The sequence below is a fragment of the Pocillopora damicornis genome, chromosome 6, assembly GCF_964200805.1.
Source record: "Pocillopora damicornis chromosome 6, jaPocDami1.2, whole genome shotgun sequence".
NCBI classification, from domain to species: domain Eukaryota; kingdom Metazoa; phylum Cnidaria; class Anthozoa; order Scleractinia; family Pocilloporidae; genus Pocillopora; species Pocillopora damicornis.
In genome coordinates, this window is record NC_142675.1 from 18,930,001 (window position 1) to 18,945,977 (window position 15,977).

At 37.1% G+C, this 15,977-nt stretch overlaps 2 protein-coding genes and 1 long non-coding RNA gene across 4 annotated transcripts in view; 2 read left to right on the top strand and 1 right to left on the bottom strand.

The window, feature by feature from the left end:
* Positions 1-5,929, bottom strand: part of LOC113673874 (tyrosine-protein kinase HTK16) — a 14,377-nt gene extending 8,448 nt beyond the window's left edge. The window contains exons 1-4 of one of the 2 annotated variants that reach the window (XR_016188079.1): positions 5,240-5,830; positions 2,437-2,751; positions 2,119-2,256; positions 1-182 (exon numbers count right to left, since the gene is read on the bottom strand). The exon at positions 1-182 is cut by the window's left edge and continues 91 nt beyond it. Coding sequence is in view for 1 of the 2 variants with exons in the window: in XM_089211040.1 (XP_089067166.1) it covers positions 1-182; positions 2,119-2,256; positions 2,437-2,751; positions 5,240-5,830 (1,226 nt within the window). In the remaining variant the exon portion in view is untranslated. Of the gene's footprint in view, positions 183-2,118; positions 2,257-2,436; positions 2,752-5,239 lie in introns of both variants that reach the window. The other variant, XM_089211040.1, reaches the window with a different exon arrangement.
* Positions 5,733-10,097, top strand: LOC113673883 (A-kinase anchor protein 14). Its single transcript, XM_027190346.2, has 5 exons — positions 5,733-5,874; positions 6,289-6,812; positions 7,567-7,746; positions 8,439-8,491; positions 9,304-10,097. Exons 2-5 carry the CDS (start codon positions 6,507-6,509, stop codon positions 9,386-9,388), a joined length of 624 nt encoding a protein of 207 aa, XP_027046147.2. The 5' UTR covers positions 5,733-5,874; positions 6,289-6,506; the 3' UTR covers positions 9,389-10,097.
* Positions 10,098-12,201: 2,104 nt separating this feature from the next.
* Positions 12,202-14,912, top strand: LOC149044312 (uncharacterized). The gene is made up of 2 exons (XR_016188080.1): positions 12,202-12,629; positions 14,458-14,912. It is a non-coding gene; the product is annotated as an uncharacterized LOC149044312 (long non-coding RNA).
* Positions 14,913-15,977: the final 1,065 nt, after the last annotated feature.

Genomic DNA, 15,977 nt, shown 5'->3' on the forward strand with positions numbered 1-15,977 from the left:
AGTACTCGCTTCCTTACAGGTGGTATTGGAATCTTATGAATATCAATTGGTGGGTTGCCGTCTGGAGGCAGAGCCATCTTAAGAAGGACAGGAAGTCCATCTGCGCATCTACTGTAGTGGTCAATAACATGTGGCAGGGTTTCAAAAAGTGGGCCATCATCAATGTAGAACCACCTATCAGACTTCATGAGCAAAGATTTCAGAGTTAGCTGCATGTTAGTTTAAAAAAGAGGGTATCTGCATAATTAATAACCCTATGACCCCTAAGAGTGACTAGCATCCAAATTCTCCTCACAATATCACCCCAGAATCACACATTGAGATCATGAGAATAAAGGAAATGATCACCAACTAGTGAAGCTTTCAATTGTTAAAGAAATTCTCCTCGTCAGCATCTTAGGAAATGTATAAAGAACAGTTTGGAGAATATGGATACTGATGTTAGGGTGTCCAGGGTTCAAATTAAATTTCAAATTGGATGGCTAGCATATAAATTTGGACTACATCAGCTAGGTGAGCTAAAATGAATGCTAACCAATCAATTTCACTCAGCCTATTGTGAATCTCAGAAAACCATGAACACCAGAAAAGAAAAGCCAATCAGACATAAGAAGACTATACTGCAAATAGCAATTAATAAGTTTTAAGTAATAAGTTTGTAGGTTTAAGGGATGCCTGCATGTTCTCATCTTAACCCTTTAACTCCCAAGATCTCATTAATAATTCTCCTTACTAGCTCTCATAAAGTTCTTATGATGTTAGTTTGGAGAACTTGGTATTGGATCACCTAATAATCCCCAAATTGCTATTTTTTTTTATTCTCATCACTTATCTGGTTGATATTGTATTGATATTGTAAGGAGAAATTCTGTCTTGGTCACTCATGGGAGTTAAAGGGTTAATTGTGATCAGTTAATACAAAATGAATTTTCTGTACAAATCAAACTGTTGGTGGTTTTCTGAATCTCATTACACTCGTGAAACCTTTTTAATCCAAAAGACATTAGCCACCACCATTTTCTTTTCCTCTTAACCCATTACCTCCTTGAAGTAAGTAACATTCAACTTCTCCCTATAATATCCTTACATTATTCAGCAAACAGGTAATGAGAATACACAAACTTATCAGGAAGAAGTTTTCATCCTGATCTAACATCAATTTCTTGTAACTAATTTAGCAGCTAGAGGGGAGAATTAGCAATCAGATCCTGGGAGTTTAAGGGTTAAATATGTTTATTTTTACGAGCTAATTGAATTGCAGAATACAAAGAATCCTGCAAATGTGCTAGTCTTTGAATCTGAACTTCTGGAATCAAGCTCTTCTGTGCGTGGGTCATTGTATTTTGTTATAATTATTATTATTGTTATCATTCATAATACCCAAGAATAAAACACTTGGCTTATTTTCAGAGATTTACTAACAATTCCCTTCTGTACATATTTGTATGGGTAGAATCAAACTGGAATTCCTTGTAGCAGAAACGCCTCACAACTTAGAGTGATCATAGGGTTCCACTCTTATTGTACTCATTCCATTAGTTGTATCAACAGGCTGCTAAAATAAGATCCACATCAATAAACAATTCAAATAGCAAGGATGTAAAATAAGGAAACACTGGACATTTGCTCAACACAAAAGTTGAGTAACATACAAGTATTGGGTGGATATAATAACAGTATGGTTCCATTTAGAGGTACTACTGAGGTGCAAATTTGTAGAGAGGCTAAGAACTAAACTTATTTTTATTCATTGTCAAACATCAAAGCCATAAGAAGTAAGCAGGATCAAAAGGTGCATTCATATTGGGTTGCAACATGGGTTTTACAGAGAGACCATTTGTAGAAATTATAAACTTCTGTGTGATTTTGATGTAAAATGAAATTCTTTACAACTTGTATTGAAATCAATTTCATTTGACCTACAGATGAAAATGAAGCAAAGAAATGATCTTTACATATAGATTGCAATTTTAGCAACTGCAGAAGAGAAGCCAGAAAAAAATAAGGCTTTGACAGGATTCAAACCTGTGCTTCCCAGATACTAGTTAGACAATTACTAAAATTTCGTTCCACCAGATAGGATCATTTCTTTCTTGAAATACTGTGTAGGGTACTCACCCTGCTTCGTATCTGATAATGGTAAATCAAACTGTTGACAGCAACTGAGAGTACATAATATCCATGGTCGCGAGTGCTCAACCGCACAAGAAACAACCCATCAACTAATCCAAATTTTTTAAATAGTGCAATGGCTTCCTAGCAATAACAGAAATTCAGTATGTAAGTATGTTGTCTGCTCAATACAAAAAAATCTGCAATATCTTGCCCAATATCATCCAATAATTGCTAACGCTCTTAGGCTTTGTAATGAAATATCTTCAAAAAAATTAAGTTATCATGGGGCAAGAAACAAGAACACAAACAGAAAACACTTACCTGTCTACCTAAATTTTCATGTAACCACATCCTCGGCAAAGTCTTTGGAGGCTGCACAGGATAATTATCAATTATTTCTGCAATATGCAAATGATCATATTTAATTGCAAGGTCTCTGGGTGTGTCTCCTTCTGTTGATCGAGGGTGAAGTGGAGCTCCAAGCTCCAGTAGAACTTTCAAGCAATCATCATAACCTTTTAAGGCTGCTATGTGAAGGGCTACAAAGCCAGTTACAGGAGAGCGATCCTGAACATCGGCTTTACCTTCTGTTATGAGTGTGAAGCAAATTGTTGCAAATCCTCCATAGCAAGCCACCTGAGAGAAATGAAAAAATGAATCACCATGAATCCAAGTTCAACTTTAACCAAATTTATATACAGGGGCAAATAAGTCTACTAAGCATTCAATTTAACTATTGTTTAATGAGCATGTGAAGAAGAAGGATATTCTTTAGGAACAGAAAGGTGACTTTTACAAGAATGTACAAACATACAAGGAAAAAAGGGAAAAATAAATGGGAAGATACCATGAGACAAAAAACTTAACAAACACTGAAGCTGTATACAAGACATGAAACATTCCAAGGAAAAGTTTACCTCCATGTAAAATAAGACACACAATGTAAAAAGGGTGTGAAACATGATAATAAATGGGAAGATACCATGAGACAAAAAACTTAACAAACACTGAAGCTATATACAAGACATGAAACATTCCAAGGAAAAGTTTACCTCCATGCAAAATAAGACACACAATGTAAAAAGGGTGTGAAACATGATAGATAAAGGGCTGCATAATTTACATTGTATGAAAATAATGGTGTAGAAATGATACATTGAAAAATGAAAAGAGTACATGTAAATTGATGAGTGTGGAAATATAAGGTCTATTTGAAAGAAATAAAGAAATTACATACTTGCCACAACATGACCGTAAAATGATATAAATTGGTACATGACCTACCATATCCCAAATGCCACATGTGCAAATGTTTTTAGACTATAGACACCATTAAGTAATTAAAACTTCACAGCCTGTTAATCCTCTAAATTCTCAGAAGGGATTAACATGTAACTTCCCCTATCAAATCCATGCTTCATGTAGCAAACAGGTTTGAGAATAATGAAACTTCCCAGGTAGAAGTGGTTATTTTGATCTAGCACCAGATTCTCATAACTAATTTACAAGGAAATGTGTCATAGCTAGGGGGAAGAATTACCGTAATTTCCGTCCATTTACCCGCATCGGTCAATTTTTACAATACTGAGAAACAAATTCCAACAGATTACCCGCACTAGCAGATAACCCGCACTAGCAGATAACCTGCACCCAAAAACAAAAGAAAATCCTAGTTTTACACAAAGTTCCTTCATAGTTTTTGTGGACATGAAATCTTTTGTGTGCAATTGATAAATTTCCACACTTTTTGTCTTTGCTGTTTCATTGAAAATGATACCACTTGTAAAAATCTGTTCTAAAAAAATCGATATCTCAAGATCTACTGAGTTGAAGAAATCACTTGAAACAGGAAAATACTCTTTAACTCAAGACAGTGCTAGCTAAGAAAATTTCACTGATGCATCAAATATTCTGTTGCGCTATTAATTATGTGGCACCACGAAATGAACACGTCAGCATTTTCTGTGTGAATTGCTCTGAAGCCAGCTTTTTCACAATTAAATTCTTGTATTTCCAAGTTCACTACCTGTGTATGTGAGAATTTATTTTAAACCTAACAGAGAAACAAGCTGTGAAATTGACAAGGTAAGAAAATAAGAGTACAAACAAGATAAAAGCTCTCTTATCGGGTTTCGTACGTTTTTGATTTGCATTGGCTTTTATCACACGCATTAAAGTCTCCTATTATAATGAGCAATCTACACAAAATAAATGAGTTATTGCACAGGTTTTTTTAAAACTATCTTGAGTGGACCTTATCATCTCTATTTTTTTCTTGCTTATAGGTTTTAAACTACACCAGAAGCTTTAAAAATTATCATATTACTTGCACCTTCTTAAAACCCACACCAACAACTGTTTGTGGAAAAATTAACAAGGGTAATCGGTAGGAAATTACGGTAACAACCAGATCTTGGTCTCCACATTTCTCTGCAAATCTAACAACCAAACTCTTTTTCTCCTTGCCATGACATGCTGATGGCAAACATAATTCTCATAGAAAATGTTTAGAGGAAAGTTATGCATTCCTTCTGTGAGTATCAAATCACTTTATGTACACAAATTGGATTGAAAGATCAGGAATAAAAATGAAAGCATCTCTACATAAAACTGTTTGATCATTTGTCTCTATAAGTAAATGTGGTGGAAGGAAGAGGGAAGGGTATGAAGCTCTCATCTCCTGAGCTATTTTAAGTCGTTTTCTGGTTGAGTGGAATTTCATGGTATGTGCGATGATCACATCAGACAAAATAATTGACCTGTTATGACCTTAAAACATCACAGATTCATTCATTCAAATAACAGATAAGCCTTAATAACCTCCACTGGAATTTAATCACGTTTAGATCTTTGATCTAACTAAGTTGTATTAAGGAATTAACCAAAATGCCAGATTTAACCCTCAGATCAAGCAAAAGACGTGTACTTTGAACAAACTTGGCGAATATCGTTTAAATATATATATCGTTCTAATAAAAATTTTGTTTAAATATCGTGAAATTACGTTCAAATCAGTTCGGAGAATCTTAAGCAGGAAGTATAATTAGAGATCGAAATTCGAAGCCCGGTTATCTAAAGGCAAATATTCAAAGCAGAATATCTTTGTGAAGATGAAATACTGAACCTGTAGCGGCGTGTTTCCACCATCGTCTTTGCTCTTGGTGTCAGCACCATGTCTTAACAAGATTGAGACAATATCTTCATCTCCACGAAGCGCAGCTTCGTGAAGTGGCGTAACACCGTTTTCGTTCCTTGTAGTAATGTCAGATTGATTCTGTCCAGTGAGCAAACCCAATACGAGTTTGAAATTACCCTCTGCACAAGCAAGATGAAGTGGAGTTGTCACTCCATGTTTTCTACATGAAGCAGGGGGCGGATTCCCCTGACAAAACTGAGTAAGTCTAATCGGTAGACCGTCCGCCTGTTCTCTGTAGTATTCGATCAGCGAATCCAAACCCTCAAAACTCGGTCCATCGTCTATGGAATAATAAATCCCTCCGCGAGACTGTATTTGAAAATGAAGCGCCTGATTTCCATGCCATAGGGACAAAACAAAGTTGTCTTCTGATCCACCAGCTTTATTTCTGACAAGGAACAGTCCCTCTTGTCTGCCATTCTGAAGCAAGATTTCAATCGCTTGATCCCGTGTGATTCGACCGTGATACCACGACGCGTCGTCAAGAAAAGCGAACATTTTCCCCACCGTTCCAACCATCTATGATGGAAGACATTCCGTGAGAGAGAATTTCCGGAGTTGAGGTTGAGTATATTGATGATTCATGTGGCACGCATATTTGCAAACAGGATCAAAGTTAGCACTTGACATATGATCCGCATAGAAACGAGGTTTGGTTAAGTGCATTCTTCCGTCCTAAGGGGACTCTAATGAGTTACAAACAAATTTTTGGGAATTCCCTGCTTTTAATTCCTTCATTGATTTGTGTTAAAATTTCATAAACGCTTCTTCAATAGAGAACACTAATATTTTTCCAAAAAATGTTCACATCGAAAAACCAAAGGTCATCAAATTTCAATCTCGATCTGCCGGATAAATTTGTTGATATATTTACCAGTGTTAAAAATTTTCACTGATATTTCTCTCAAGAGCACAGAGATAGCTGCATTTTTACTTAGTTGTTTTCATCTTAAGTATTAATTTTTCCAATCTGTTAGTGCTCGAGTCATTTCCCCAAGAAGTGCCAAATATATGAGCGAAACGACAGTTGAGCCAAATAACTTGCGAGCTTACCAATCAGCGGTCTTTGTCGAAAACAATGCGTAAAGAAAGACTCCTTACTATGGAAACCGTGCTCAATCAAAATGGTGGACAGTCCTGAATGAAAGCTCCTTGCTTGGAACGATCTGAATTTTAGACCTATAATTCAAAAGCCATGTCCTCTGCAGGCACGACAAAGAAAGCTCCGCCTGTTATTCGCACGGTGGTGCCAGGAAATCGAACACTCGATCAAATTTACGAAGACGAAGCTCGCGAAATTGTCGACGAAGCGATCGAAAATGCTCGACGTCGTATGGCTGACTATGCTGGCGAGGATGGAAGGGAAGGAGAAGCTCCTGCTCAGCAGGATCAGCCAACAATAGATCCTGAGACAGGTTATGAGATACCGAACATCAAATGGATGACGGCAGATAACTTCACAGTTGCAGGGGGGTTAGAAAAAATTGAGGAATTCATCAAGGTAATATCGCAAAGAAAGTTGCGGTTATTCATCGCACAATCGTTTCTCTCACAGTGCGGATCGCAACGTTTCGAACGCATGCTGATTGTGTTCTATAGAAGATTTTCGCATGAAGAACACGAGCAGTATGCGGTCGAAACGTTGCGATCCACATCGATCGCAAGTAACGTCGACTACGACGCGATACAAACAATTAAACTTGTTCCAAGTATATGTAATCTATATGAAGATCTTAAGGTGTATCAGCTTCGAAAAAGAGCCTTAAGGGAAAGCTTGCTGTTATGTGTTTCCGAAGCATCACATTTCTTTTGCAAATATCGTTGGGTAAGTCTGGCAGAAAAAAATTCCTGGCATGATTAATTTATAAAAATTACTTAATGAAAATCAGCCGGCAATCCATAAGTCACAGGATGTTAGTTTATGTTTTATCTAGGCCTTGAAATATCACCTTAAAAGATGAAATTTCGCTTTTTTGTTGGCTAAAATCAAGGATAATTGAGAAAAACCAGTCATGGAAAAGGTCACAAAATATTCCTACACCAGAATTTTGTCCTCACTTTTCAGTAGCAATGGAATAAATGCTATTGTTCAATATCAGTTGACACTGATCAAATTAATTGTTTTGAATATGGATAACAACCAGACAATAGGAAGTTTTAATAATTATTTTATTAGTGACAAATTGCTTTACTATGTCATAAAGACAACAACAAGGGCTATGAACACTCTGGTAAATGTAAGAACTCTCTTGCAGACATGGGAACGTGATGGTAGCTGGTTATACTGTATTGACTTTTTAAGAGAGGAAGAGCACCCTTACAGCTGGCGATATAGGTATGCCGTCAAGTGGAGTATACCAACCAGGAGAAGACCAATTCCCAGGGCAACTGCTTCTGTTTATGTAACCATTGAAGTTAGCAAATTCAAGCCAAAGGTAAAACAATTGCAAATAATATCTAAAGAGCATTTTTAGAAAGGGTTGGGTAAACTCAAAATGAAAGTAGACAAAAGGACCAATCAGAAACAAATCAGCTGAATGTATCTTTGTCCTTGCAAAGATCTTGTGTTTTGTTGTTTAATAAGACACTTATCTCCTACAGTGTATCTCTTCACTACCAAGTACAAATGGGTCCTAGCAAACTTTCTGAAAACCTGACAAAGTTGCCAGCATGGGGTTGGGGGGAATGTGGTGTTTACACGCAGCTGAATGACAGGAAGAGTAGAAATTTGTGGTTCCCTCATGCAAGATAAATTCTGGTAGCAATGTCAACCAATTACCAGATTTGAATTTACCTGAAGCTGCAAATTATTACTAAATTTTACCCTTTTACCCCCTAGGAGTGACCAGCATTTAGTTTCTCCTAACAATATCTCCCCTGAATCAAACATTAAGGTAACAAGAATAAAGGAGATGATCACCTACTAAAGAAGCTCTTTATTGTTGAACAAGTTTTCCTTTTCAGCACCTAAGGAAATGTATAGAGAACAGTATGGATAATTTAAATGCTGATTTTTTTGTGTCAATGGTTAGACAAGCTGTTCTATTCTTTTAATGTAGTGACATCTCTCCAAGAGAAAATTCATTCATCCAGAAAACTAAATCGTTTGTATATCTTTCCTTTTTAGACATTCCCAGTGGAAATGTATTATATTTTTGAGACACATCATCTTGTCCATAGGTATGTTATCATCATAGGTGGTCCAAGCTCCAGCTATGAGATGATCATCTTGTGAAATAAGAGTTATGGTGAAATTATAAGAGTTTGTATAGGAACATTAACAACTGCTTTTAGGAATAAAAAAATACAGTCAAATACTCACTAAAAATACCTCACCTGGCTTCCACAAGGCATGGCTTGTTATCTGACCACTTACTATGTTGTAAAGAACCCATTTTAGTGGGTTATCTATTTCTAGATTTAGTACAGGCATCTCTTTCGTACATAGTAAACCTAGAAATGGATAAATCACCAAAATGGGTTCTTTTCAACATAGTAAGCAGTCAGATAACATGGGATGCAGTGTGGAAGTAAGGTGAGGTACTTTTAGTGAGAATTTGACTCTCTTTTTTAATTCCCAAAAGTAGTCATAAATATTCCCATACAAACTCTTATAATTTCACTATGAGTTTTTTTTTGCAAGATGATCAACTCACAACTGGAGCTTGGGCTGCCTGTGGTTATCATCTGCTGTTAAAGCCTGTGCTCTTGGTAAAATTAGCCAACAGCCAAATTAGCCATCACTAAGTCTCTTATTGAAGGAAAAAAAACATGATCTCAGTATAACTCCATCTTATTATCTGACAAGGTAGTCAAGAGGTAAATCCAAGCATTCTTATTAGTTCTTACCTGGTGGTTATTTTGCCATAGTTTTTGTACAGACCTTGCTGCTGTCAGCCAGTACTGCTAAGACCTGCCAGAGCAGTGCTTTCCTCATGAATTTTTTTTTCTTCAAGATATATGACTGGTACTGCTCCCTTTATTTCTCATAGGCCTGGTAGAACAAGGTTTCGAGAGAAGTGGTTGAAAGATATTATCGAAAGCAAGATTCAACTGATGGGTGCAGTAGAATTCTGATCCATTATGGGGTTATTTCCCAGGCAGTTAGAAATGTGAAAATCACACCTTTTAGAAATAATGAATTGCTTGAGAAGAAGAGGCCTAAATTTGAAGCTGATGTATAAAATCCTGATTGGCAGGCTTTACTCTTCTTACTAAACGGAGAAATTAACAGTTTTGTTGAAGACATTTTGGGCATTATTTATCATTTGTTTTAGTGTAATAACAGTATTAACCCTTGATGTTATTTAAATATAGCAGTTAATACTTTAAGTACACTCAGTCATGTCAAAAACCAATCTGTAAATACTGTTTAATACAAAATTTTTCTCAATATGAACTTGTAATCACACGGTGAATCTTCTTTTGCGCTAAAATCGCGATAATCCCCTAAACATCAATAATGATTTGTAATGCAGATTTTGCAAATTGCTTCCATGAGGTTGTTTATTTTTGATAAGAATTAGCAACTGAATTAATTTCTGCTGGGGTATGGCACATATTCAACAAACAATTAGTACAAAGAGTTAGTAGACTTTCACTTGTGTATATAGGGCTATAAAGAAACAAACGAACAAACAGACATAACACGCTGAAATCGATTGTATCAGTGTTTATCACCTGTATAAAATTCCATGTCATTACTGTACAGATGTATTGAGATTTACTTGTAGGTCTCTTGTAAATTTGAGAGGAACCTATTAAGAAAAAAACACTTTTTGTACAATTTTGTAAGAATTTATTAGGCCCTGTGTCCTGGTATGCGTTTACATCCGTAAACGGTGGTCTTTTTCGTGTGTGTGATTAGAAATCCGTCCACACTTAAAAGAAGTTAACGATCTCTTTAACTCTTTAACTCCCAAGATCTGATTGTTAATTCTCCCCTCTAGCTGCTACACATTTCCTTGTAAATTAGTTATGAGAAATTGATGCTAGATCAAGATAGCAGCTACTACCTGATAAGTTTGAATAATCCCATAGCCTGTTTGCTGAAGAATGTATGGATATTGTAGGGAGATGTTTTATGTTAATCACTTCCGGGAGTTAAAGGGTTAAACTGATATTTTCAAAAACGACTGCCACCAAAGTGCATATTTTTGTTAATGCACAACAATGTGCGTTTATCTTGTATTCTCGTGTGAACGACACAACTTGTAAACGCTTACGTCAAAGGTCGTAACTCCTAAAACTGACCGGCTTCAAATTTTTATTATCCATATCAACCGTGGGTTGGTATTAGTATCTACTAAAACATTAATGGCGTTAAATATGCGATCTGATTGGCTACTCATTATACGAATATTCTCTGCCATTCACCTCCGAGCAATTAACTCGCGCGGGATTTGTGCCCGAAGATATGTTAATCATTGAGGGAATAACTGAAATTAGTTAAAATCATATTTTTGTACTATATTATCTCACTGTTTTAGAATATATTAGTTAAAAAGAACTATTTACCTCAGAGGAAAAGATTACTAAATGCTGATTGGCTGTGACAATGCATTTTCATTAATTTTTGGTAATTTTATTTGTTGAAATACATAAAACGCGAACTACAGCCTGAGAGCTAGGAAAATCAGGAAAATTGGAACTGGCACGACTGAAGCAAAATATCTCTGGCTCAACCGTGTACACATGCTAAGACGAAATTGAATGGAAACTTTGGTTCCCATGCGGCCTTGTTTATTTTGCGACTTTAAAATCGTTGAAATGTAGGGGAGGGGGAGCGTCGATTGAGTATGCACAGAAAACTTTGTACGTGTTTACGAACGTATGTACTGTGTAATAAAAGGAATTATCGAGATATGAAGCACGCGGGAAGTTTGGAGAGCACGAAAGATGCGTAAGTGTTGCTCGAGGCGTAGCCGGGAGCAACTCTAGCTTCTTGAATAAAAAAAATATAAAATTGATCTAATTGGGAATAGATATACTTGGCCAGGTGAGGTGTTCCGGTACATTGATACTAATCAAAAGATCATTCTATAATCAGCTTTGTTACTTAAGTCATGTGTGATAGCAAGTCAGGAACAGTGAAGCAAAAGAGTACGTCTATAGTAGGCTCAGAAGTGGAGTCACTTCATTGTGGGCTGTACTTAAATAGGCTGTACTTAAATCGTTATTCACTTCAATGTGGGATAGGCTGTAATTAAATCGTTATTCATGGTCCACACAATAGCAATTAAGGCATAACATGGTTTCCCATTAATACCATGCACACCTATTTGGAATGGAAATGTCTTTTTCAGAACTCTTCTATTACTGTCACCACTCTTATGACTCCTTAATTCGTCAGGTTTTGCAATCGTTTGCATAACTATATCACAGACAACAGTCTCATCATGCGACAGGAAGTAACTATTCCTAGGTTTTACGGGTAGCATATGGCGGGCAATGACGTGCTCCATCTTCCTCGCCCCTCTTTAGTAGAGAAGTTGAAAAGTTTATATATGACTCACGTGAACTTCGCCCCTCTTTATGGTAGCACACAGTCTTCGCCCGACACCAAGCGCACGCGCGTAATATAATCAAGAACATTTCTGAAGCTACGATTGCGTTGGTCAGCGCAATCTTCTGACAGGCACTCTTACCAGTTTAGTTCTGCTTCTATCGAGTTTCAATCGAGCAAATAGCGAGCTTATTTAGTTCATTTACCTGTAACATTGTGACTTCTTGGACCGATAAAATGTGGTTTTGAACGGTCATTTAATTTTTTCCTATCTATAAGGGTAGACATGCAGATCATAAATTCCGTGAAGTTCAAGTCACGAATCGAAGGTACTCTCTGAATGATTTCTCTGATTTATCTTTGAGTCTTCCGTGGTAAATTTCGTGGGTGGACCGTTGTCAAAACAAAGTCAGTAGTAGGAAACGATGTGGTTTGCTCTGTTATTTTGAAGTACAGCTACCCTCAAGTATTCTTTGGTCCATACCGAAGTACGTTTTCCTATTTAAAACTCAGAATTCGACCAAACTTTTAGCCTTTCTTTCTGGATGGAAGCGAAACATAATGATGTTCCCAGATGTTCCTGTGACGACGTGCAAACGCATTTAGCTCAGAAACCGCTGAAGTTCTTTCACCTCCTCGTTTGACGGCTTTTTCATAGGTTCCGTCGTCGTTCTTTGCCTTTGCTCGCTAAAGGCAACTGCGGAGATCATTAGGACACCTTCGCCGACATCGTAATTGCCCTCACAGGTTTTGAGAACGATACACTGGCTGATGGGCGCATTTCCGCTCAGTACACGGTGTTTGTTTGAAAAGGTTAGTAAAATGATGTTTCTATCGACTTAAAAAATTCCTTCTAAGGAGGGAGAATGTATTTGTCGCATTTTTTGTATAATTATTTATTTTCCACACGTAAGTAATATCGTAGCAGTTTGTGAGGCACAATTTTCAATGTTAACTTATATCTTAAAGGCATACGCTTAATTTAGCCATTGGGGATGATGAAGGCCGAAAAGGGACTGCAGATTTAGAATTAGCGCTATTAGCTCACACCAGTTTGTTGGAGAGATCTTACTTGATGCTTATAATGTACATAACCTTTGGGATACGAGCGAGTGGAGGAACAATTTAGGGTGCCGTGACTGACCTAATATGAAAGCGTCAGTCCTTCTTTGCTTGAGACTCTATAATTGTTTTACAAGAAGAACAGGCACTTATTTTATCATATTTACTATGTTAAGACTAGTTCGAGTGAAGAGATTATGTTTAAATATTCAAGATTGGCAGTGTTCACTAGTCCAGCGAATTCAATGGCAATCGACTTTTTCAAATTTACATATCTTACTAGGTTCGGTTACTTCCTTCGGTACAAACTTATACTAATAGCAAAATATTCCACACATCGCTCTCCGACTATTTCAGCCGTTTTATTACTCCAAGTGACCCCAAAACGATTAAGAAATGAACTGGTGTCGATCGTTACGCATTGATTTCTTTCTGACAAATTTCTACAAAGGAATCGACATTATATACCGCGGTGGACCGTGAAGTCACGAAACAATCAACGAGCAATCCAACCGCTGACCGCTTCAAGCACCAACTATAATTATAGCATAGTGAAAAGAAGCCTCTTTTTTCGCTTTAATTACAAATGATACAAACAAACTAAATTTATAGATTTTTTATTTTACGCTACCTTGTAACTTTGTGTTAACTCTTTAACCCCTATGAGCGACTAGCATATAATTTCTCCTGACAAGATCACTCCTGAATCATGCAGTAAGGTCATGAGAATAAAGAAAATTATCAGCAGCTTCAGAAGTCGTTGATTGCTACACAAATTCTCCACGTCAGCACCTTGGGGGAATGTATGGAGAACGCTGTGGGTGTAAAGGGTTAAAAACTTGCAAACTCTATGCTTTTTTTTTTTTTTGCATGACACGATATTCGTGGGACTAGCCCTTCCCATCTGAAAGCATTCCTGTCCAATGGTGTAGGGTAAAGGAATCTACAGTCGAGAATCATTTAAAAAAAAAAGGATGTTACGAAAGGTTCAAAGAGGCACAAAGCTACAGTTTGCTTCTCTTCGCTTCATTAAAATCTAATTCGACTCTCTCACTTGAGTTTTTCAGACCACAATGCGTTGAAAATTTTACTATTCACTGTTAATTGATTGCTTACATTTCTCTATATTTCTGTAGTAAGAGTTTAAATTCAATCACGAAATAACCAATGGGAATCTTCTTGAAGTTTGTCCTGTGGGGTAAATTTTATCGAGAGGTTGTAGTGGAATGAATAGGAAGCCTTGTGGTTATTTGGCCAGTCAGCTCCGCGTAAACCCAACTCGACTCAATATTTCCCTGGTCCTTATAAAAACACATTTTTCAATTCGAAACTCTCAGAATTTTATCAAACGACGTGTCGCGGACAGATGAAGTCAATTCCTGAAATCAAAGATCTCAGTTTTTCTCAGTATTCAGCTTCTCAAGTTTTCATCAAACTTCAATGGTTTGATGTCGCGTGTAATTTCCACGCAACTATTTAGGATAATGATAAAATATGACGATTGAGATTTCGTATCATTGTCAAGGCACCTGCCGACAAATATGAGAACTTACGCGCATTCACTCTTTTCATTTTACAGTGCACGTGAACTGTTTTGAACCTGGTATGGTGACCGCTGAGAAGCTAATGCTTTTTCAGTTTTGGCACTGTTTAATTCACATCAATCACTTGGAGAGACTTTGTTTCAAACTTGACGCAATGAGCTTGATATCTGCGACACACGCAAGAGGGAAGGACAATTCATTTTGTTTGCCGTTCTTGGCTTATCGAGGAAAAGCGTTTGTTTTGCCTAAAAATTCACTAATTATTTCATAATTGGTATGATTGGTACCATCTTTTGCTGATTTTACAGATCTACTAAATTATACCGAGTTTTGAGTGATGCACAGAGATTCTTCTAAATCGCAATTTTCCGAGTTAGTCGAATCATTCAGTATAAGAAAATCGAGATTGTTCGCCCCTTTCTTTATTCTGTCTCTGTCTCTTTTATTGAGGACTAACAATTCAGTTATGGCTTTAATAAAGCATTCAGTAGTTAGCTGGAAGCTTGTCATATATATATATATATATATATAATTCATTTACGGGGGTTTCATCGCATAAATACAGGCATCTAGGATAAGAATGGCATTGCGTAACATTCATGGAAAACATCAGGAAGTCTCGAGCAACGATGGAATCTTCCCAAAAGAGTGAGTCATCAAATTGCTATCACTCTCAGGTCTTGAGAGGGTCGTGTGATTTTTTTCAGCCAATCAGTTAACTTGAGAATCGACCTGTATTGGTTAAGATGTCGAATTCTTTCGCATCACATACCCACTTGTTTGCAGGGAGTTTGCAATTGTGGTTCCACCGAGAAAAGGGTGTAGACATCATAAGGATAAAGATGTCTTGTCCTAAAGATTCAATACCACTTTTTATCTTTGAAGGTGAAGATCTTGTTACGGCATCGGGTAAAACCATAACTTGGTTTGACGAGTCCAGTGAAAGAGAAGACGATCGCGCTGGTGATGAAATACGAAACCATGAGTTTTGATATTTTGGAGTTACTAGGTGAATAGTCGACAAGATGGAGTGTGTTAAAGGCCTAAATGTAATAACTGTTCTAAATGTAATCGTTTAACTGTGCTAATGCATTGTTGTGATAGCGGACATTTACATTTACATCCAACAAACACGACCGCGACTTCGACAACATTCTCCGCCTCAACGGATATCCAGAACGCACCGTACATGATTCGCGCGATTCGCACTGAGATTCGCACTGGGATGTTTTCGGTTTTTCGTGATTTTTCGGTTTAGCCGGTCTGAGATGAACGGGATTTTGAGATAATGCCATTCTTTTGTCTGTGTTTGGGGGTCTCTTTGGTGATTCTGCAGGTGTTTTGTTTCATGTATGGTGCGTTCTGGATATCCGTTGAGGCGGAGAATGTTGTCGAAGTCGCGGTCGTGTTTGTTGGATGTTATTTGGGTCAACCCAAATAACATCTCACAACACACCATCGCAACAACAGCCATAACATTGAAGTCAAAGTAATCACGCGTGAAAATGACCCCGTCAATCTGCGATTGTACGAAGCGTATTACATCAGAAAGCAC

Bases quoted from the DNA above. Each gene is read 5' to 3' on its own strand.
- LOC113673883 (XM_027190346.2), top strand. From the start codon at position 6,507: ATGTCCTCTGCAGGCACGACAAAGAAAGCTCCGCCTGTTATTCGCACG. The intron at 6,813-7,566 runs GTAATATCGCAA...ACTCTCTTGCAG, and splicing joins AAATTGAGGAATTCATCAAG to ACATGGGAACGTGATGGTAG. The intron at 8,492-9,303 runs GTATGTTATCAT...TATTTCTCATAG, and splicing joins ACACATCATCTTGTCCATAG to GCCTGGTAGAACAAGGTTTC.